Here is a 25,500-nt window from a genome sequence, read left to right on the forward strand (position 1 = left end):
TTAATTTTTTTGATGGGCTCCATTTGGAGAAAAGAGCAAAAGCAATATCACCTAACAGAGCAAAGAAAGGACCAAAGTAAGGAAATCCCAAATCAGAGCTATTATTCAATGTAATAAGGTAGGAAATCTAATCTAATCCACTAAAAATATATAAATTCTACTTAATAAGCATTAAGCCTCCATACGTATATCAGATGCTATGCAGGTGCTGAGAAAACAAACTTTATCATCTAATATGATAAACACAACTTTACTATATAAAGGTATTTTTTCCCAAAAGAAAGAATATTTTTATGATTTTATAAAAATAATATATATCATATATATAAAGAGAGATCAACATGTGTAAACATATATAATAGTAAGTCCAATAATAAGAAAAGAACAAAGAATAAAATAAAATTCACAGAAATCCCACAATCCAGCGGCAATCAACATCTTGGCACTCATCCTTCCAGACAGCTCTACAAACACAAATCACATTGCATGAAAGGGATGACAAGACACCTACTGTTCAACAAACTTTTTTTCACTGAACAATATGCCATGGGATCTTTCAGATGAATAAGTATGGATGTACACGTGACATAAAAGTACTTTAAAAATGTTTAGAAATGTGATCATTTAAACAGTTATTTCAAAATAGTAATTTCCCAATGCTTAACTATAATTCTTTACAATGAAAGCCTAACACAAGACTGGGAAAACACAAGACTGTTCTCAATCAGTGTAAAAGTATAAGTGACTTAGACTCATCTTTGTAATGCAAATTTGTTTTATTTCAAACATGTCAAATTCTAAAGGTAAGGAGAAATAGTGTTATAGGACTCTTACCTGTTTCAGCACATCTAATATAAGCTCATTAAAGACCTCGTTAATTGCCATGGACACTGTCTGCCGATCCATGCCTTTGCTAAACTGTCCATTTCCAATAAGCTCAATCAGTTCCCACACGGAAAGGCCATCTTTACTGTCATCAAAGTTGATTTTATAATTTTCAAATTGTTCTTGTTGCCAACCTCCTCCCATAGCTTCTGTAAGTTTCTTAAGCAGGTATTCAATCTATATAAAGAATTTTTAAAACATTATTTCATAGCAAAAAAATAACTTTTAAACTTAGGTATGTACCTGTGTTACTTACACTGAAAGGTCAATTTCGGAGATATTCTTTTATAGTGCCAAAAGTGTATCTTTCAAGAATCATGATACTACCAGGGAGAAGGGTATGGATAAAATGCCATTTATTCTATATGAAACTAGAATAAGTAATCAAAAACTGGAATCTTTAAGAGTATAGTATATTTGCATACAGAACTAAAGCAAACTGCACACATACTATCATACACAAACTAATTGATGTGATCTGATTACTCTTGGATTTCAATATATCAGAATATTAATTTTACTGAACAATAAGCATCTCAAAGTACGTACAACTTAGTCACCAATTTATTAATTTTCCACATAAGCCAATTATTTGAAATTAATGCTGCTGCTTCTCATTAGAATGCTGACAATGTTGTAAACAACGGTGAATTCCTAGCCTGGGCCAGAAAAGTCTATTAAATCCCGAAACACATAGCTTTGTATAGAAAAACAGTAGAAAATACTGCACGCATCTTTCCAGACAGCTCTACACACACACACATCACATTGCATGAAAGGGATTACAAGACACCTGCTGTTCAACAACCTGTTTTTTTCAGATGAATGAGTATGGAGGTACACGTTACATGAAAGTACTTTAAAAGTGTAAATGAAATAGTAACAGTTAAACAAAACAGTGATGCAGTAATACTGAATGAGAATTGATCTCTCTTATCTTCTGGAAAGCCTGGGTATCCTACAGTGCTCTCTCAAACTCAACATGTGCAAAAATGAATGAACCATCTCTACCTTTCAAATGGCTTCTCCTCCAATTATGGATTTCAGTTGGGAACAACACCATTCACCCATGTCAGGACCCTTTTCCCCACTCCCTTACATCAAATCAGTGACAAAATCCTACTGTTTTCACCTCCCTTCTTTAAACTCTGGCTAGCTCCCTATCACCTCAAAGATAAAGGCCAAGCTCCTCTGTGTCCCCTGTGATCACCCCCGCCTACTGTCTCTAACATATTTCCTGCCATGCCCTACTGCAGATTTTACACTCCACCAATAACCACCATCAACACAGATCGCAAGCATGTTCTGTAAAGGGCTAGCTTGTAAACATTTAAGACTTTCTACATCTCTGGTATATGTTCTTCTTTGTTCGGGTTTTTTTTTTGTTTGTTTTTTTGGTATTTTTTAACAACCCTTTAAAAACGTGAAAATTATCTTAGCACATGGGCTATATAAAAACAGGCTATGTGGGCTGAATTCACCCAGCAAGCTGTAGTTTGCCAACACCTGCTATAGATTATAAGTAGTCTACCCATTTAACACATTTTTTTATGCTTCTATGCCTTGCCCCATGCTGTCCTATCTAGATTACCTTTCCCCATTTCTCTACCCAGCTAACTGGTATCTGTTCAAATCCTACATTGTCTATAATATTCCCACTCAGAATAGTCCAAAATGTGGACCAGCAGCATCAGCATCACCTGGAAGCCTGTTGGAAATGAAGAATCTCATACCGCACCGAAGACCCCAAAATCAGAATCTGCATTTTAACAAGAACCCCCAGTACTTCCATATGCACATTAAAGTTTGAGAAGCACTGCTCTGGTAAAACTGCTCTGACCCAGGTCAGGTGTTCCTCTTCTGTGTCACTGCACTCAGCATACTGTATTGAAACTATCTCTATATTCATACGCTGCCCCCTGTAGATTTTCTGAAATCCTTACAGGAGGGACAATGTCCCACTCATCTTTGAATCTCCAGAACTCAGAATCATACATAGAATGTAGTAGAAGTCAATTAATGAAGTGGAAATAAACTAAGCTAGGTCTCAATTTTTCTCATCTATGAAATGGGTATAATAACACCCATCATACAGAACTACTATGGGGATAAAATGGGACAAAAATAGAACACTGTGCACAATGTCTGGCACAGTATGTACTCCATCAATGTTTCTTCCTTCTGCACTGAGTAGAATATTATTCAACCATTTAACATTACATTTAAGGCAGACTGGTTCAAGATGGCAGAATAAAAGGATGTGCACTCACTCCTTGTTGCGAGCACACTGGAATCACAACTAACTGCTGAACAATCATTGACAGGAAGACACCGGAACTCACCAACAAAGATAACCCACATCCAAAGACAAAGGAGAAGCTGCAATGAGATGGTAGGAGGGACAATCACAGTAAAATCAAACCCCATAACAGCTGGGTGGGTGACTCACAAACTGGAGAACAATTACACCACAGAAGTCCACACACTGGATTGAAGGTCCTGAGCCCCATGTCAGGCTTCCCAACCTGGGGGTTTGGCAACAGGAGGAGGAATTCGCAGATAATCAGACTTTGAAGGCTAGTGGGATTTGACTGAAGGACTTTGACAGGACTGGGGGAAACAGAGACTCCACTCTTGGAGGGCACACACAAAGTAGTGTGCACATCAGGACCCAAGGGAAGGAGCAGTGACCGCACAGGAGATGGAGCCAGACCTACCTGCTAGTGTTGGAGGGTCTCCTGCAGAGGCAGGAGGTTGCTGTGTCTCACTGTGAGGACAAGGACACTGGCAGCAGAAATTCTGGGAAGTACTCCTTGGCGTGAGCCCTCCCAGAGTCCGCCATTAGCCCCACCAAAGAACCTGTAACCTCCAGTGCTGGGTCACCTCAGACCAAACAACCAACAGGGAGGGAACCCAGCCCTACCCATCAGCAGACAAGCACATTAAAGTTTTACAGAGCTCTGCCCACCAGAGCAACTCCCAGCTCTACCCACCACCAGTCCCTCCCATCAGGAAGCTTGCACAAGCCTCTTAGATAGCCTCATCCACCAGGGGGCAGACAGCAGAAGCAAGAAGAACTACAGTCCTGCAGCCCGTGCAGTGAAAACCACATTCACAGAAAGACAAAATGAAAAGGCAGAGGACTATGCACCAGATGAAGGAACAAGACAAAATCCCAGAAAAACAACTAAACGAAGTGGAGATAGGCAACCTTCCAGAAAAAGAATTTAGAATAATGATAGTGAAGATGATCCAGGACATCGGAAAAAGAATGGAGGCAAAGACCGAGAAGGTGCAAGAAATGTTTAACGAAGACCTAGAAGAATTAAAGAACAAACACACAGAGATGAACAATACAAGAACTGAAAAGAAAAATACACTAGAAGGAATCAATAGCAGAATAACTAAGGCAGAAGAACGGATAAGTGACTTGGAAGACAGAATGGTGGAATTCACTGCCGTGAAACAGAAAAAAGAAAAAAATAAATGAAGACAATCTAAGAGACCTCCGGGACAACATTAAATGCACAAACATTCGCATTATAGGGGCCCCAGAAGGAGAAAAAAGAGAGAAAGGACCCGAGAAAATATCTGAAGAGATTATAGTCGAAAATTTCCCTAACATGGGACAGGAAATAGCCACCTAAGTCCAGGAAGCACAGAGAGTCCCAGGCAGGATAAACCCAAGGAGAAAGATGCCAAGACACATAGTAATCAAACTGAGAAAAATTAAAAGACACAGAAAAATTATTAAAAGCAACAAGGGAAAAACAACAAATAAAATACAAGGGAACTCCCATAAGGGTAACAGCTGATTTCCCGCAGAAACTCTACAGGCCAGAAGTGGGGGGGGCACAATATATTTAAAGTGATGAAAAGGAAGATGCTACAACCAAGATTACTCTACCTAGCAAGGATCTCATTCAGATTTGATGGAGAAATCAAAAGCTTTACAGACAAGAAAAAGCTAAGAGAATTCGGCACCACCAAACCAGCTCTACAGCAAATGCTAAAGGAACTTCTCTAAGTGAGAAACACAAGAGAAGAAAAGTACCTACAAAGAAACACCCCAAAACAATTAAGAAAATGGTAACAGAAACATACATATCAATAATTACCTTAAATGTGAATGGATTAAATGCTCCACCCAAAAGACACAGGCTTGCTGAATGGATACAAAAAGAAGACCCATATATATGCTGTCTACAAGAGACCCACTTCAGACCTAGGGACACATACAGACTGAAAGTGAGGTGATGGAAAAAGATATTCCATGCAAATGGAAATCAAAAGAAAGCTGGAGTAGCAATACTCACATCAGATAAAATAGACTTTAAAGTAAAGAATGGACAAGAGACAAGGAAGGACACACATAATGATCAAGGGATCAATCCAAGAAGAAAATATAACAACTATAAATATAAATGCACCCAAGATAGGAGGACCTCAATACATAAGGCAAATGCTAACAGCTATAAAAGAGGAAATCAACAGTAACACAATAATACTAGGGGACTTTAACACCACACTTACACTAATGGGCAGATCATCCAGACAGAAAATTAACAAGGAAACACAAGCTTTAAATGACACAAGAGACCAGATAGATTTCATTGATATTTACAGGACATTCCATCCAAAAACAGCATATTACACTTTCTTCTCAACTGCACACGGAACATTCTCCAGGATAGATCACATCTTGGGTCACAAATCAAGCCTCGGTAAATTTAAGAAAACTGAAATCATATCAAGCATCTTCTCTGACAACAATGAGAAATCAATTACAGGGGAAAAAAACGTAAAAAATACAAACACATGGAGGCTAAACAATAAGTTACTAAATAACCAAGAGATCACTGAAGAAATCAAAGAGGAAATCAAAAAATACCTAGAGACAAATGACAACAAAAACACGATGATCCAAAACCTATGGGATGCAGCAAAAGCAGTTCAAAGAGGGTAGTTTACAGCAATACAATTCTACCGCAAGGAACAAGAAAAATCTCAAATAAACAACCTAAACTTACACCTAAAGGAACTAGAGAAAGAAGAACAAACAAAACCCGAAGTTAGTAGAAGGAAAGAAACCATAAAGAACAGAGCAGAAATAAATGAAATAGAAACAAAGAAACAATAGCAAAGATCAATAAAACTAAAAGCTGAAAAAAAAAAAACTAAAAGTTGGTTCTTTGAGAAGATAAACAAAATTGATAAACCATTAGACTCATCAAGAAAAAGAGGGAGAAGACACAAATCAATAAAATTAGAAATGAAAAAAGAGAAGTTACAACAGACACCGCAGAAATACAAAGCATCCTAAGAGACTACTACAAGCAACTCTATGCCAATAAAATGGACAACCTGGAAGAAATGGACATATTCTTAGAAAGGTATAACCTTCCAAGACGGAACCAGGAAAAAACAGAATATATGAACAGACCAATCACAAGTAATGAAATCGAAACTGTGATTAAAAATCTTCCAACAAACAAAAATCCAGGATCAGATGGCTTCACAGGTGAATTCTACCAGACATTTAGAGAAGAGCTAACACCCATCCTTCTCAAACTCTTCCAAAAAATTGCAGAGGAAGGAATACTCCCAAACTCATTCTATGAGGCGACCATCACCCTGATACCAAAACCAGACAGAGATACTACCAAAAAAGAAAATTACAGACCAATATCACTGATGAATATCGATGCAAAAATCCTCAACAAAATACTAGCAAACAGAATCCAACAGCACATTAAAAGGATAATACACCACGATCAAGTGGGATTTACCTCAGGGATGCAAGGATTCTTCAATATACGCAAGTCAATCAATGTGATACACCATATTAACAAATTGCAGAATAAAAACCATATGATCATCTCAATAGATGCAGAAAAAGCTTTTGACAAAATTCAACACCCATTTATGATAAAAACTCTGCAGAAAGTGGGCATAGAGAGAACCTACCTCAACATAATAAAGGCCATATATGACAAACCCACAGCAAACATCATTCTCAATGGTGAAAAACTGAAAGTATTTCCTCTAAGATCAGGAACAAGACAAGGATGTCCACTCCCACCACTATTATTCAACATAGTGTTGGAAGTCCTAGCCACAGCAATCAGAGAAGAAAAAGAAATAAAGGAATACAAATTGGAAAAGAAGAAGTAAAACTGTCACTGTGTGCAGATGACATGATACTATACATAGAGAATCCTAAAAATGCCACCAGAAAACTTCTAGAGCTAATCAATGAATTTGGTAAAGTTGCAGGATACAAAATTAATGCACAGATATCTCTTGCATTCCTATACACTTACAAGGAAAGATCAGAAATAGAAATTAAGAAAACAATCCCATTCACCATTGCAACAAAAAGAATAAAATACCTAGGAATAAACCTACCTAAGGAGGTAAAAGATCTGTACTCAGAACTATAAGACATTGATGAAAGAAATCAAAGATAACACAAACAGATGGAGAGATATACCATGTTCTTGGACTGGAAGAATCAATATTGTGAAAATGACTATACTACCCAAAGCAATCTACAGATTCAATGCAATCCCTATCAAATTACCAATGGCATTTTTTACAGAACTAGAACAAAAAAAATCTTAAAATTTTTATGGAGACACAAAAGACCCCGAATACCCAAAGCAATCTTGAGGGAAAAAAAAGGAGCTGGAAGAATCAGACTCCCTGACTTCAGACTATACTACAAACCTACAGTAATTGAGACAACATGGTACTGGCACAAAAACAAAAATATAGATCAATGGAACAGGATAGAAAGCCCAGAGATAAACCCATGCACCTATGGTCAACTAATCTATGACAAAGGAGACAAGGATATACAATGGAGAAAAGACAGTCTCTTCAATAAGTGGTGCTGGGAAAACTGTACAGCTATATGTAAAAGAATGAAATTAGAACATTCCCTAACACCATACACAAAAATAAACTCAAAATGGATTAAAGACCTAAATGTAAGACTGGACACTATAAAACTCTTAGAGGATAACACAGGAAGAACACTCTTTGACATAAATCACAGCAAGATCTTTTTTGATCCACCTCCTAGAGTAATGGAAATAAAAACAAAAATAAACAAATGGGACCTAATGAAACTTAAAAGCTTTTGCACAGCAAAGGAAACCATAAACAAGATGAAAAGACAACCCTCAGAATGGGAGAAAATATTTGCAAACAAATCAACAGACAAAGGATTAATCTCCAAAATATATAAACAGCTCATGCAGCTCAATATTAAAGAAACAAACAACCCAACACAAAAATTGGCAGAAAAGCTGCTCAACATCACTAATTATTAGAGAAATGCAAATCAAAACTACAATGAGGTATCACCTCACACCACTTAGAATAGGCATCATCAGAAAATCTACAAACAACAAATGCTGGAGAGGGTGCGGAGAAAAGGGAACCCTCTTGAACTGTTTTTGGGAATGTAAAATGATACAGCCACTATGGAGAACAGTATGGAGGTTCCTTAACAAACTAAAAATAGAATTACCATATGATCCAGCAATCCCACTACTGGGTATATACCCAGAGAAAACCAAAATTTAAAAAGACACATGCACCCCAATGTTCATTGCAGCACTATTTACAATAGCCAGGTCATGGAAGCAACCTAAATGCCTATCAACAGACAAATGGATAAAGAAGATGTGGCACATATATACAATGGAATATTACTCAGCCATAAAAAGGAACAAAATTGAGTCATTTGTTGAGACGTGGACGATCTAGAGACTGTCATACAGAGTGAAGTAAGTCAGAAAGAGAAAAACAAATATCGTATATTAACGCATGTATGTGAAACCTAGAAAAATGGTACAGATGAGCCAGTTTGAAGGGCAGAAGTTGAGACACAGATGTAAAGAACGGACGTATGGACACCAAGGGGGGAAAACCGTGGTGGGGTGGTAATGGTGGTGTGCTGAATTGGGCGATTGGGATTGACATGTATACACAAATGTGTATAAAGTTGATGACTAATAAGAACCTACAGTATAAACAAACAAACAAACAAAACAACTAATACTAAACTTCCTTTGGGTTATTTGTATGGAAATATGTTAATATAAATGTTTCAGACATTACATGAAATTTCTAAAAATCTTATATGTTCTGGTATAATGTTATAAGTCATAATTCTAGTTATTACTTTAAAATGTATATCTCAGAAATAACTAAATTTCCTTGTCAATTGCATCATTATGAACTTTCATCAAATCTTTAACCGTGGTCATTTTTAAATCTTTTGTCATTTACAGACAGTTCTGGGTGTACTCTGATGCTTTTGCAAATATGTTCCTACAAAAGGGTTTCATCTTCAAGGAATTCACTGAAAAGACTCCAAGAAGTACAGGTTTCTGGTAACTGACTATACTGCTGAACTGAATGAATAAGCATTTTCAGAACTCTAATGGAAAACTGATGAATTCATAAAAGTGCTAACAAAAGATCAAGATGAAAAAAAAATTAATTACATGGGGCTGAGTGAACTGATGAGGATGATTATAATTTTTGTGACTTTCTGTTTCAATAAACAAACAAAAAAGACACATGCACCCCAATGTTCATTGCAGCACTATTTACAATAGCCAGGTCATGGAAGCATCCTAAATGCCCACTGACAGACAAATGGGTAAAGAAGATGTGGTACATATATACAATGGAATATTACTTAGCCATAAAAAGGAACGAAATTGGGTCATTTGTAGAGACATGGATGGACCTAGAGACTGTCCTACAGAGAGAAATAAGTCAGAAAGAGAAAAACAAATATCGTATATTAACGCATATATGTGGAATCTAGAAAAATGGTACAGATGAACCAGTTTGCAAGGCAGAAGCAGAAACACAGATGTAGAGAACAAACGTATGGACACCAAGGGGGGAAAGTGCAGGGGGTGGGGGTGGGAGATCAACTGGGAGATTGGGATTGACATGTATACACTAATATGTATAAAATAGATAACTAATAAGAACCTGTTGTATAAAAAATCAATTAATTAAATTAAATTTTTAAAAAACAGAAAAAATAAAATTACATTTAAGAAAGCATTTATGAAATAATATTAAGTGAGGAAGAATGCAAAATTAAATTTACCCATGATCTCCACTGCACAAAGTTTATATAAATATTTTGAAAAATACTAGAGCAAAATATTAGAGCCTAATTTGTTACAGATAGGATTGTGAATTAATTTTTTCTTTCTCTTCTTTGCACTTCCAACAATTTGATTATAATGTCGTTTGTGAAATAACATACTTTAACAGAAAAAGAATGCCAACAATAGGAAAAACATGTTTGCAAAGAAATATACATTTGCAAAATATCACAAGGTCAAAAAATATCAAGAGTTTTATTGTAATTTGATGAGATATTATAAGCTCCTCTTGTATGCAGATTATCTAATACCCTAAATCTAGCATACAGTAGGTATTCAACAAATGTTTACTTGCTGGAGAAAAACACACTTAGGTCTTTCCTTTCTCTTGCTGAAGATGTAACATCTGCTCTTTAGCTTATCAGATATTATTTTCTTGGCTTTTAAACAGAAGTAATAGGGATAGGCAGTGGAAAAGAGAAAAAGAAAATTATTAAGAAGAAAAGAAAGGGAAAAGGGAAGGAGAGAACAGGACAGAAAAGAGTAGAAGGAAAAAAGCTTAAAGGCAATAAGACACAAGAGAGAAAAAGTCAATTATATAAATAATTGACCAAAGTAAAATAACTTAGAGGTGTTATCATGCACAGAAATTCAATCTCCCTAAGGCAGCAAAAAGAGGGCCCATGCTGCCTGATCACAACTTGGGATAAAGGTTGTACAGGCACTGCTAGAAGTTTTAGTAGTGAGGCCATGGGTGTGGCCACATGCATGGACAGGATAACAAAAAGTGGGCATGACAAGTCAAGAAACAGCCTTAGCTTTTTCTCACCTACCACTGTGAATGAACTGGTGCCCCTCACACTCTGAGCTTCAATTCCTCATGTATATTGGAATGTCTTTAACATTGTTTCCTGTTAGCAGCAAACTCAGCTCTAGAAACAGCTTCCCAGATTCATCCTGAACCTTTCTGAAGTTGCCCTCCCCCAACCCTCCAGAGTTTGTCATCAGCGCTCAGCATCTGCTCTGCATTCCCAGTGACTGTTCCAGGCAACTAATCTAGATTCATTTCCTGTTGGCTTTCAACACAGTCATATACTTATAACCAAATAACTTAAGGACCTCTTAGTTCATTATATTGGGCCAAGGAGAGACAAACATTCCCATTCTCAGTAACTATTCGATGATACTAAGTAATAAATCATGTGCTGCTGTGTTAGTCTGAGTGGACTGCACCAATTCTAAGAGCTCATTCAGTTTCAGGAAGCAGCTTACTTCCTCCTTCCAAGGCAAGTTGCACCAAAAATAACAAAGAATAAACTTTCAAGCTGCATGTGATTTTTGAGGCCTCTGGCTCCAAAGTTTATTTGTTAGAAGTTGTTTCACTGTAATCATTGAAGTGGGTCTTTATTAACTTAATAACAATTCAGATTTTATTTCTTAATAAAGGATCTCTTAAAACTATTTCAGGTTTAATATTTAATTGCAAGAAGGCAATTCTTCCAAATAAGCAACAGACAAACATCCTGTTTTGTTCTTGGCTCTGTGGGAAATGAATACTAATGTAAAAACTATACTTTACAGACACACATTTCCAGGAATATCATTTGACAAAAATTATAGAACCATCTCAAATGGGGACATGCAATTTCTTGACTTTTGGTACTAAGTCACTTTCACTTAATTTATTCAATATTCTTGATATTGATTGATATTCTGGGTGATGGGAAACTGAGTCAAAAGCAAACTTACCCCACTTATGTTATTCATGTCACTACCACTGTTACTTATATCTCATATAGTATTAATCGAAGCTGGAGAATTAAATCTTAACTTAAAAATATTTTGGACTTAAAATGCAAACCATCATTATGGTAAATGACTTATTGGAAACATAAAAATTACTTTAAATTTATAAAGCCTAAAAACTGTTTGTAATAATACAAATCAAACTCATTCATGACAAATTAAGACATTATACTTCAAAATTTATTCTTAAATGTACATTTTCATACTTAATTTTATTAAAATCTGTAAGTCTAAAACTCATTCAAAATATAGTTTTTTTAACACTATTAAAGTACTTAGGAAGAAAACAAAATCTAACAGAGAGTGGGCACCTTAAGAAATGACTCTACTGTTTCTCATAAACTGTGCAACCTTGAATTTGCAGTGCTTGGCAAAGGCCAGGAGATGTGCTAGGAGCTCAATAAATACAAGGCCATATTTTAAACCTTAGGAGGCCGGTTCAGCAGCCAGACAAAGCAGTTCCACGTAAATCTGTTTTAATGATCCCTTCTTTCCCCCAATAAGTACTCCTGGCCACAGAGGAATAATCTGTAAAACTAACTCTATTTCTACTTCTAATCAGAAGAATGCTGAGGGAGCTAAGGACATCAAAACAACAGAGTTAAGTCCAAACAATGACATGACAAGGTATGCCACTTGACTATCCTGACAAGTCAAAAAGAGGCCATTCCCTTCTCGAATAAGATTAACTTGTTTAGGAGAGGACGAAGACATTCCTGTCAGCCTGCAAAGAGGAAGGCAAGCAAGCAGTGAAGTCTTGGCTGGGCTCTGGGTGCATAAAAATAAAGTCATGGCCCACATCAAGTCTTATGTAGGTCCCAGTTTTTCGGGCCACCTAGGGCAGAAATCTTTTTTTTTTTTAAATAAATTTATTTATTTTTGGCTGCGTTGGGTTTTCGTTGCTGTGTGCAGGCTTTCTTTAGTTGCGGCAAGCGGGGGCTACTCTTCGTTGCGGTGCACGGACTTCTCATTGCGGTGGCTTCTCTTGTTGTGGCGCACGGGCTCTAGGTGCGCGGGCTTCAGTAGTTGTGGCATGTGGGCTCTAGAGCGCAGGCTCAGTAGCCGTGGCGCATGGGCTTGGTTGCTCCGCGGCATGTGGGATCTTCCCACACCAGGGCTCGAACCCGTGTCCCCTGCCTTGGTAGGCGGATTCTTAACCACTGAGCCACCAGGGAAGTCCCGAGCATAAATCTTTTTTTTTTTTTTCCGGTACGCAGGCCTCTCACTGTTGTGGCCTCTCCCGCTGCGGAGCACAGGCTCCGGATGCGCAGGCTCAGCGGCCATGGCTCACGGGCCCATCTTCCTGGACCGGGGCACGAACCCGTGTCCCCTGCATCATCAGGCGGACTCTCAACCACTGTGCCACCAGGGAAGCCCCCGAGCATAAATCTTTTGAGTGTCATAGGCAGAGTAGTCAGGAAGCTGATGCTGACTGGCTCCCTCCACAGCCTGTGACTCAGTGATAATCTACTAATGACAAGTCCTCCACATCAAGTAAGAGCTGCTTTGAGGAATATGGTTAAGTCTCCTTACAAACTAATTTCTAATTCTGAAATCAGGACAAAGCCACTTTCAAGTCCACTGTGGATATTTTAGAGATCAAAAGATCACAGGTGAGAGACCCACCCCATCTCCAGTTCTAAAGAAAACGCAAATAAATTTACAACACTATGTATAACTACAAAATGTCTTAAAAGACAATACTGGAGATTTATTAGCACAATTCTTCCAAGCAGCAGCTAGGTTTTTTTTGAAAGATTTCCTTATAGTCACTGTTGTAATATAGTTTTTTTTAACATCTTTATTGGAATATAATTGCTTTACAATGTTGTGCTAGTTTCTGCTGTATAACAAAGGGAATCAGCTATATGTATACATATAATCCCATATTCCCTCCCTCTTGCGTCTCCCTCCCACTCTCCCTAAGCAGCAGCTAGGTTTTAAAAATACCATTAGCATATCTTTTTCTACATCTATCAACATTCTATTCCCTTCTATATGTTTCTGTATTAAAAGAATTTTTGTGGACAAAAATTCCATAGCATGTTTTATTTATTTATTTTTTTATTTATTTTTTTTTGGCGGTACGTGGGCCTCTCACTGTTGTGGCCTCTCCCGTTGCAGAGCACAGGCTCCGGACACGCAGGCTCAGCAGCCATGGCTCACGGGCCTAGCCGCTCCGCGGCATGTGGGATCTTCCCGGACCGGGGCACGAACCCGTGTCCCCTGCATCAGCAGGTGGTCTCTCAACCACTGCGCCACCAGGGAAGCTCAGCATGTTTTATTTTTTGCTTCCCCTTTCACATACGTGCACAATTATATTATTATTATTATTAAGCACTAAGAAACTGTCCCCACCGCTACAGTGAAACTGCCTTCTCCTTGCTTACCAATGACCACCTAATTGTTAAATCCAAGGGCAACTTCTCACTCATTACCCTCTAATTTTTCTATAGAATCTAATGCTAGGAACTACTTTTCTGCTTCTTAGAACTTCTTCTTTCTTTGGCACCCATGACTCAACACTCTCCCAGTTCTCCACCAACCTCACAGACTATCCAATTCTGCTTCCTTTACCAAATCTACTTCCTCCCCCTGCTACAGAAATGGGCTCAAAATTCTGTCTTCAGCCCTCGCTTCTCCCACTATTGTCTCTTCCTCCCTGATGTAACCTACTCCCATGGCTTCCCTGTCTCTGTCTCCAGCCCTGACCTCTCACAGCTCTAAATGTACTCTTTCAGTTCAAACAGGACAGCTCCACAAGGATGATCCACTCAAAATGCCAAATGTACCAAACCCATCATCATACATCATATCCCCAATTTGTTCATCACCCTGTCATTCATTCATACACACACACACACACACACACATACACACACACACAAAATTTAGTGAGCGTTTATCATGGAGCCAGACATTAAGTTAAATGCTTCACATACATCAACTATCAGTCCTCACAAGAGTCCAGTGAAGGAAGTAGTGATCCCCATTTTCCAGATGGGGAAACCCAAACAGGGAGATTAAGTAATCTGTTCACAGTCACAGAGCTAAAAAGTGGTCAAGTAGGGATTTAAACCAGGCAGTCTGATTTGAAAGACCATGCTTTAAACAACTATACAATATTACCTCCCAGTCGCCCAGACCTGAAACTTGTCTCTATCTCTGTACAGCCATCACATTCTAGTTAGAAAGGGCATGTGTCATTCTTTTTGACTGCCCAGCACCTAACCCGCTTCTTATGTCTGGGGAATTCCCAATATGGAAGTTAAAAACACAATTGGACACTTTCCAGGCCTCCTTTGCAGCTAGCTCATGGCATGTGACCTAGGTTATAACAATTAGATGCATCACGCCCTGACTGTGATTGAGAAATAGGCACAGAAAACTCTCCATGGTAGCAAGAACAGTTACTTGCAGGAAGATTTGAGTTCCTGGACAGCACCCAGTGTGCAGGGCCAGAGGTGTTCCGTGGTACAAGTACAACACACATTTTCCCTGTGGTTCCTCACTGCACAGCCTCCACACCTGGTTTTTCAGCCATCATAGCCATTCTGTCAGCTACCCAACATCCTTTTTAAAATTCCCTTTTTGGCTTAAATCAGTCAATCCAGCTGTTTCAAAGACTGGCAATCCAGTCAAGCTGGATACCTCACTCATCTCCGACATGCCCTGCCTTTCCTTTCCTGCCTCATATAACCTTGCCCACTGTTCCCTCCAACCGGAAGTCTTCTCCTCTGCCTTCTCCATTAGTCAAAATTCTTCCGTCTTTTAAGGCCCAGCATAAATGCTACCTTCCCACTAAATATAATAGGTAACACAATGAGCACTTTCTAAGGGCCAGGCAGTCTTCTCATCTGATATTCACAAGAGCAGTTAGGAGGCAGATACTAGCATTAGCCTTATTTTACAGTTGAGGAAACTGCAGCAAAAACTAATGAAGTAAATTTCCCAAGGTCACACAGCTAGTGAGCAGTGTGGAAGCCAGAATTCAAATCCAAGAAATCTGACTCCAGACTCCTGCTCTTAACCAAGGAACACCAAATTACAGCCCATGAGTCAAATCTACCCCAGCTGCCAAATCTGGCTCTCAGCCTGTTTTTATACACACTTGCTCCAAGAACGGTTTTTACATTTTTCAGCGGTTAGAAGGGGTAAAATCAAAAGAGTAATAATATTTCATGGTCCATTAAAATTATATGAAACTCAAATTTCAACATCCATAAGTAAAAGTTTTATTAAAGCACAGGAACATATTGTCTTGTGGCTGCTTTCACGCTATTAACAGCAGAGTTGAGTAGCTATAACAGAGACAATATGGCCCAGGAAGCCCACAAAACCTCAAATATTTTCTGTCTGGCCCTTTACTGAAAAAGTTTAAGACCCTGCTTTTAACCACTACATTATACTGCCTCTCTTAAAAAGCCTTCCCTGATCCCTGACCTCCCTCAAACTGGAATAAATCTTTCCCTTCTCTGTATTTGCATGGCATTTGCACCTCTCTTATAACAGGTAGTTTATTTTGCTTTGAATTACACTTGATTTTTTTCTTTTCCTTGAGCAGACTGCATATTCCTTGAAGGCAGGAAGTCATCTTTTTCACTTTGTATTCCTCTTATTGCCTCATTTACTGTTGCCAGTCGATAAATCCTTGCTGACTTGAAATAAAATATTGCAGTGTGAACTTTTAAACAGATTTTCCTAACATAAACATGAATCATACAAATAAATCACAGACTAGACTCATGCTGGCAGGATGGGTAATAATGGGCACCCTCAATCACTACTGGTAGGTATATAAATGGTACAGCCTTTCTGAAGGGCAATTCTGCTTCGTTCATCTCATACCCTGAAAGTGTGCATTTCTTAGGACTTAGCATTCCACTGCTGGAAATTTATCCTACAGAAATAAGCAGACTAGTGTGCAAAAATGTATGCAATAATATTAGTCATAGGAGCTAACATTTACTGAGTACATATCATGTGCCAGGCACTGAGCTAAGTCATTTATTTTTTCCCCCAGTCGCGATTTAATTATTTTTTTTAATTTTAGATTTTTTATTGAGGTAACATTGGTTCATAACATTATATAAGTTTCATGTATACAACACTGTATTTCTAATTCTACATGCACTATAGTGTGCTCACCACCGAAAACTTAGTTTCCAAAAAGTTGACCCTCTTTATCCCTTTCACCCTTCCCACCCCTACTTCCCCTCTGGTAGCCACTGTTCTGTTCCCTGTATCTATATGTTTTTGTTTGGTTTGGTTTGTTCGATTATTTTGTTTGTTTGTTCATATTCCATATATGCATAAAATCATACAGTATTCCTCTTTCTCTGACTTATTTCACTTACTGAACTAAGTCCTTTAAATAGAGAGCCTCACAACCCTTAGAATAAACATTTTTATGAGCCCCATTTTATAGATGAGGAAATTAAAACTCAAGAGGTTACATCATTTGTCCAAGGTTAGGGGATTACAAATTACTTCTTTTAAGGGGAGGACTACAGTTGATTAATCTGCATATTATTAGTCTTTTCTAAATTTACTACTGTAATAAGCATGTATTACGTGGATCATTTTTTAGGGCAGTAAGAGAGCACAGAATCCTTACTCCTGCATTCCCCCTGTCCCCCGCCGTCCCCCCGCCCCTTGGAAGCTCAGGGAAAATAACCCAGAACAAAACAAGCAAATGTCCTTTTTCATTTACTTTAGAAAGTATGGTCTTAAAAAAGTCTCCATCCTTGGCTTTGAAACAAGAATAGTTATTTCCTCACATAAATCAGCCTTGGGAACAACATTCTGGATCCTATGTGTTTCCCTAGCATCACTCAGCCATTTCTTATGGTTTTGCCAATATGTAAGTAGACAGAAAATTATGTTGTGACTTGTACTGAATAAAGACTCTTTGAACATGAGGATGGATTTGTCTATAATTATAGCAGTTTAGAGAGGAAGAGTCCCACCCTGTGTGCAAATCTCCATGGTTACTGCATAACCCTAAATCACTAACTTTTGGACTTTTTTGGCTCTAAGCTTTTTTGCCTCTGATCCAAAAACACTAGTATAGGATCTCCTTCCATATCTACTTCCAAGTTAGATCTATTAAATGCTAAGATGGCCCTGTAAAACTTCCCAGAGCCACACTTACCTCTTCTGGTACAATAATTAGTGGGTACTTGTCCTCAGATAAAAAGTTGAAAATAACCCATACTTTAAATGCATCGTCTTCTGTAATGAGCAGGAGACTCTTTGCGAGGTTTTTTTTGACACAGAGGGTCCAACACATCCTATTGAATTCAATCTTGTCAAAGTTGTCTTGGACCTAAAAAGGAACGAGGAAAAATTCCAATGAACCAGTCCAAAATAAGCAGCATGTAAACCAAATAAAACAGAAAGACAAAGCCTACTACAGGCTTCTATTTTAATCAATCCAATTAACCAATAACCATTTCCTAAGTAGTTGCTTAGGTACCACACTTTCAAAGACTCGATTAAGAATGTTATATTGAGGGCTTCCCTAGTGGCGCAGTGGTTGAGAGGCCGCCTGCTGATGCAGGGGACGCGGGTTCGTGCCCCGGTCCGGGAAGATCCCACATGCCGCGGAGCACCTGGGCCCATGAGCCATGGCCGCTGAGCCTGCGCGTCCGGAGCCTGTGCTCCGCAACGGGAGAGGCCACAACAGTGAGAGGCCCGCGTACCGCAAAAAAAAAAAAAAAAAAAAAGAATGTTATATTGAGGGACTTCCCTCGTGGTCCAGTGGGTAACACTCTGTGCTCCCAATGCAGGGGGCCCGGGTTCGATCCCTGGTCAGGGAACTAGATCCCACACGAAGCCGCAACTAAACGTGCCACAACGAAGATCCCACGAGCCACAACTAAGACCCGGCACAGCCAAAATAAATAAATATTAAGGAAAAAAAAAGAATGTTATATTGAGCCTGACACTGAAGCAACATCTGCCCGTATCACTCAGTCGGCACATAAAATACTGGCTTGTCAAATAGTTTTTTTTTCATGTATAAACATTATCTTCTAAACAGATTACCAATCCTGATACAGAGAAGTTGAGAATGTCAATTACTCAATATGAGCTACATGCAGATATCTCATCTTTACCTATATGGTCAAAGAAGATACTTTCTCTTGGGAAAAACTGTTGAACTGAAATTCTAAAAAGACAGCCCTGCCACTCAGTCATTCAGTTATGCATTCAACATTCTCTCAGGGTCTACTATGAGCCAAATACTATGCTACAAATTAAGGATATAAAGGTGAAGAAGAACTTGGCCGCTGCTCTTAGAATAGTCACAGTTTATTAGGAAAAACAGACATGCAAATAGACAAATTTTAACATAACACAGAGTATAATTCAATAGTTTTTCACTCATTCAACAGATAAAATTTAGATAGTAATTATTATCTGCCGGGGACAATGCAAAGATACTGAATATACTACTAGCCCATGTCTCCAAGGGATGTCAAGGCAATTACAATATAGTGTGATAAGTATTATATAGAGGTAAGCAGAGGATTCTGTGGGAACACTGAGGAGCTAACCCAATCTTAAGAATTGGGGGAAGATTTGCAGAAAAAGTGACATAACAGAGCTGAGTCCTAAAGGACCGCCAAGAGTCAAAACAATTTGAGAATGAGGTAAAGAGTGTTCCAGGTAGAACAGAATGTGAGAAAGCCCAGAGGCAGAAACAACCATGGTTAGTCTGGAAGAACTGCAGGAAGGTTAATGTGAATGGGGCACTTGGTACTAGAGGGCGGTATGAGTCAAGGCTCTTTATAAATGCAAATAAGAGAAATGATCTTGAGTTCCTTTAAACAGATAAGGAATTTATTGGAAAAGCAATGGGTAACCTCAAAGATCCAACACAAGGGCTGAAAAACCTAGACTCTGAAACTAAGCCGTTACCAATCTAGGCTAAGCAGTCATAACTGCAATTGAAACTACTCATGGTACCAGCGGGTGGAGACACGACTGCCAATATAACATGAGGCCATCACTGTTGCCGCTGACCCAGTCCTTGATCCTCCGTGTCCTTCAATGCAGATTCAAAGTCCCCACCTCAATGCAGATTCAAAGTCCCACCAGGTCACATTCCTAAGCCCTAGCTGCCAGGGAGCTGGGAAAATGAGGATCCAAACTTTTCAATATCTGAGATGTGAGATAGGTCCTGTCCTCCACCAAGACACTGTGGAATTTCCCAGACATAAGAAAAGAGTTGATACTGGTCAGATGAAAAAATGACAAATGTCCACTGCATGGGGCACAGTGAAAGACTAGGCTAGAGAAGTAGGTGAAGACCAGATCATGAAGAGCCTTATAATTCACAGCAAGGAGTTAGGATTTATCTATACTGAAAGAGAGGGAGGGGCAACATATACAACCTGCATTTTAAAAGCCGTATTGGGGACAATATGGAAAATGTACGGGAGGAGGCAGAGCGGGTGACAGGACAACATGAGCAAAGCATTTCTTTCTAGAGAAAGATGAATGAAGTGCTGTGTGTAATGTAAGGAAGAAGTCACTAGTTGGCTGCAGGAGGAAGTTTCTCTCATTCTCTGGCTAGAATTTGTCATTAGTAAACCAGTTCCCCACGAGTAAGAAGATATATCCTTTGTGCTCTGCCTTGAGCACCCTGTCTCAGTCTGACACCATTTCCCATGCCCCCATGGTACACAAATGACCCCATGAAGGGAATAATAACTGCTGCTTCTCTTTTTCTTCTCTTCTCTTTTCATTTCTTTCTTTTTCTTTAACACCATTTATTGAGGACTTAGCATATGCTTGGCATTTTATATGCAGTTTCTTATTTAAACTTTGTATTGGCCCCATAAGGTTAAACACTCTCCCAATTTTACAGATCAGGAAATAGAGGTTCAGAAAAGTTGAGTACCAAGTTTACACGGCTAGTAAATATCAAAACCAGGGTTTAAAATCAAAGCTCAAATTCTGTCTCTTCTCTATGCCAAACTGCTTGTAGAATTCAGTAGATGGAGGACATCTATCTATGTGATGGAAGACATCTCTACAGGACTAGTTTGAAAGACCACTACTATCAACTCTATCCACCCACACCCCCAAAAAGCACTAAGTGGAAGATATGCCACCAGGGAAAATGACATGTGCATGAAAGCATACAGTCTTGCCCTGAGGAACAAGAAGTGATTCTATGTGTATCATGAGGTGAATTATTGAGTTCCTGAGGGGGAGTGGCTAGATTTATGGCTAGAAAAGCAAACACAGACAAAAATCACAAAGAGCTTTATAGTTTTAAGAGATAGCCTGTAGGAAACTCCCAAGTTTAGAGCAAAGAACGAGCAGGTCATCTGCAGCCCACATTAGTACTTTGCAGAAAAGATGGTATTTGAGGCAGACCTTGAAGTATATTGAAGAGTACAAGGAAAAGTACTCCAAAGGATAGGAAAGGAAATGCCATGAGCAAAGGCATGGCAGGAGCAGCACACCAACCATGTTTGGGGATGGTCACAGCATGAAGAGGACACAAGGGAGAAAGAAAGACAGGTGTTCAATTATGTGAATCTTCAACCTGCAGTTCTGGGAAGACATTTAGATGGAGGTGTCCAAAGACAATCGAGGAAGGAACTGTAACCTAACAGAAGAGGCAGATTTGTGAATCAACTGCATGTCGACAATGACTGAAGCCACAATGGTCAGTGAGATCACTGAGAGAAAACATAAAGTGAGAAAATAGATGGAATCAAAAACAGAACCTCAAGAGACTCGCACATTTACAAGCGGGAGGAGGAAGAGGAATTATGATGACTAGAAGAACAGTCAAAGTGGTAGGAGAACCACAAAGACATGAAAACTGAGTGAGGAAAGAGTAAGAGGAAGGTTTGATCAACCCAGGAGTCTCCCCTTATCCACAAGGGATAAATTCCAGGACCCCAGTAGATGCCTGAAACCACAGGTAGTACTGAACCCTATATACACGTGTTTTTTCCTATACATATAAATCTATGATAAAGTTTAATTTATAAATTAGGTACAATAAGAGATTGACAACAATAATTAATAATAAAATAGAACAATTACAAACAATATATTGTAATAAAATTTATGTGAATGTGGTCTCTCTCCCTCTCAAAATATCTTACTGTAAAAAAATTTTTTTTTAATAAATTTATTTATTTATTTTTGGCTGTGTTGGTTCTTCATTGCTGCGCGCAGGCTTTCTCTAGTTGCAGCAAGCGGGGGCTACTCTTCGTTGCGGTGCTCGGGCTTCTCATTGTGGTGGCTTCTCTTGTTGTGGAGCATGGACTCTAGGCGCGTGGGCTTCAGTAGTTGTGGCACGTGGGCTCAGTAGTTGTGGCACAAGGGCTTAGTTGCTCCACGGCACGTGGGAGCTTCCTGGACCAGGGATCGAACCCACGTCCCCTGCACTGGCAGGCGGATTCTTAACCACTGTACCAACAGGGAAGTCTCTTACTGTACAAATTTAATGCCTTTTCCATCTTTAAGCACTTATCATGTACTTGGCCATAACTTTTGCAGTTTGAGGTGCAACAAGAAAACTAGCAGAATTTCTTTTTCCTTCCTCACAATTTCACGGATAGAAGATTCGGTCTTACCACAGATATTAGCCAACTCAGCATACAGTTTTTTTTTTTTCCTTATTAAGTATAGAAGTTTCACCTTTTCACTTAAAGGAAGCACTTTAAAGCTTCTCTTTGGCTATCTGAATTGCCAGCATCACCACTCTTGTGCTTTGGGGCCATTTTTAAGTAAAATAAGAGTTACTTGGGAATTCCCTGGCAGTCCAGTGGTTAGGACTTGGCGCTTTCACTGCTGTGGCCCCGATTCAATCCCTGGTTGGGGAACTAAAATCCTGCAAGGCTCGCAGCGCAACCAAAAAAAAAAAAGAGTTACTTGAACACAAGGACTGCAATACCCCAACAGTTGATCTTATAACTCAGATAGCTATTAAGTGACTAATGGGTGGGATACACTGGACAAAGGGACAATTCATGTCCTGGTGTCCTAGGCAGGACAGGGCAGAAAGGCACAAAGTTTCATCACGATACTCAGGACAGCGTACAATTTAAAATTTATGAATTCTTTATTTCTGGAATTTTCTATTTAATATTGTCAGACCACGCTTGACAGGTAACTGAAACCATGTAAAGAGAAACTAAGGATAAGAAGGGGCTACTGCAGTGCCAAATGCTACAGAGAAATTAAGGAGGAGTCGTTTAAGAAAAGACTACTGGTTTTGCAATTCAGTGGTCACTAGTTAGTTACCTTCAAGATAGGCGAGAAGTCTGGATATAAGTCAGACTGCAGTGGGATCAGAAACCAAGCAGATTCTCCATAAATTAGTTTTCCCAGGAAATAAATAGTGGCTTTTCGGTGCAAGTTCTCTGTGTCTTATTTAATTTTAATAAATTGTCTGTTTGGCTTATTACTTCTCTATATTCTAATCTACTATTCTTTAGTTTAATCATGATCAAAGGTAGAAGTATATCAAACGATGGCATTTACACCTTTAAGAAAAGAAAACATCAGATCATATATGAAAAGTCCACAACTAACATCAAGCTCAAAGATGAAAAACTGAAAGCTTTTCTCTTCTCTTAGAGAAGAGATGAGGAACAAGACAAGGATGCCCACTCTGACCACTTCTATTCAACACAGTTCAGAAAGACTCAGCCAGAGAGATTAGGCAAGAAAAAGAAATAAAAGGCATCCAAATTGAAAAGAAAAAAGCAAAATTATCTCTGTTTGCAGATAAAATGCTTTTTCTTTTTTTCTTTTCTTTTTTTTTTTTTTTTTTGCGGTACGTGGGCCTCTCACTGTTGTGGCCTCTCCCGTTGCGGAGCACAGGCTCCGGACGCGCAGGCTCAGCGGCCGTGGCTCACAGGCCCAGCCGTTCCGCGGCATGTCGGGTCTTCCCAGACCAGGGCACGAACCCGCGTCCCCTGCATCGGCAGGCGGACTCTCAACCACTGCGCCACCAGGGAAGCCCCAAATGCTTTTTCCTTTGTAGAAAACTCGAGATTCCACCCAACAACTGGTTTATTAAAACTAATAAACCAATTCAGCAAACTTCCAGGATACAAAATCAACCCTCAAAAATCAGTTGTGTTTCTATACACTAACAATGACAATCAGAAAAGAAAATTAAGAAAACAATCCCATTTGCAATAGCATCAAAATGAATAAAATACTCAGGAATAAACTTAACCAAGGAGGCAAAAGACTTGTACATTGAAAACTACAAAACATTACTCAAAGAAATTAAAGACGACACAAATAAATAGAAAAACACTCTATGCTCATGGACTGGAAGACTTAAATTATTAAAATGTCTATACTATCCAAGGCAATTTACAGATTCAACACAATCCCTGTCAAAATCTCAAAGGCATTATTTTTTTTTTTGCAGAAACAAAAAACATCCTCCTAAAATTCATATGGAATCTCAAAGGTCCATGATAGTCAAAACAATCTTGAGATGGGACTTCCCTGGCAGTCCAGCAGTTAAGACTCCGTGCTTCCAATGCAGTGTATGTGGGATCGATCCCTGGTTGGGGAACTATGATTCCATATGCCCTGCGACACAGCCAAAAAATTTAAAAAACAAAAAACATGGGCTTCCCTGGTGGCGCAGTGGTTGAGAGTCCGCCTGCCGACGCAGGGGACACGGGTTCGTGCCCTGGTCCGGGAAGATCCCACATGCTGCGGAGCGGCTAGGCCTGTGAGCCATGGCCGCTGAGCCTGCGCATCCGGAGCCTGTGCTTCGCAACAGGAGAGGCCACAACAGTGAGAGGCCCACGTACCACAAAAAAAAAAAAAAAAAAGAAAAAAAAAATCTTGAGAAGAACAAAGTTGGAGGCCTTACACTTCTTGATTTCAAAACCTATTACAAAGCTAATAGGTAATCAAAACAGTATGGTACTGGGGAATTCCCTGGTAGTCCAGTGGTTAGGACTCCACGCTTCCACTGCAGGAGGCATGGGTTTGATCCCTGGTCGGGGAACTAAGATCCCACAAGCCATGCGGCACAGCCAAAAAAACAAAACAAAAAACAGTATGGTACTGGCATAAAAACAGACATATAGACCAATAGAACAGAATAGAGAGCCCAGAAATAAACCCTAATGTATACTGTCAAGTGAGCTTTAAGAAGGGTGCCAAGACCACACAATGAGGAAAGGACCATCTCTTCAACAAGTGGTATTGGTAAAACTGAATATCCACATGCAATAGAATGAAGATGGACCCTTATCTTACACCATGTTCAGAAATTAAGTCCAAAACAGAGTAAAGATCTAAGTGTAAGACCTAAAAGGATAAAACTCCAAGAAGAAAATATAGGGGAAAAGCTTCATGACATTGGAATGGGCAATGATTTCTTGGGTATGATTCTAAAAGCACAGGCAACAAAAGCAAAACAGACAAAACTACATCAAACTTAAAAACTCCTGCACACAAAGGAAACAATCAACAGTGTGGGACATGGGTGAACCAGTCCTTGCCATCCCAGAACTTACACTCCAGGGGGGTAATAAGATATCGAACTATACAGCAATAACACAACCACTTATGTGGTGAAAACTGTGGCAAAAAGGAAAAGCACAAAACGTTGCAAGCATACATTACAGGAAAGCTGGTTAGGTCTAGAATG

At 39.1% G+C, this 25,500-nt stretch overlaps 1 protein-coding gene across 1 annotated transcript in view; it reads right to left on the reverse strand.

Annotated features, from left to right (window-relative positions):
* Window positions 1-25,500, reverse strand: part of SWAP70 (switching B cell complex subunit SWAP70) — a 79,433-nt gene that overhangs the window by 19,398 nt on the left and 34,535 nt on the right. Inside the window, exons 3-4 of the mRNA XM_030831353.2 lie at window positions 17,989-18,162; window positions 835-1,062 (exon numbers count right to left, since the gene is read on the reverse strand). Coding sequence (XP_030687213.1) covers window positions 835-1,062; window positions 17,989-18,162 — 402 coding nt within the window. The remainder of the gene's footprint in view (window positions 1-834; window positions 1,063-17,988; window positions 18,163-25,500) is intronic.

This window comes from Globicephala melas, chromosome 8, assembly GCF_963455315.2.
Source record: "Globicephala melas chromosome 8, mGloMel1.2, whole genome shotgun sequence".
NCBI classification, from domain to species: domain Eukaryota; kingdom Metazoa; phylum Chordata; class Mammalia; order Artiodactyla; family Delphinidae; genus Globicephala; species Globicephala melas.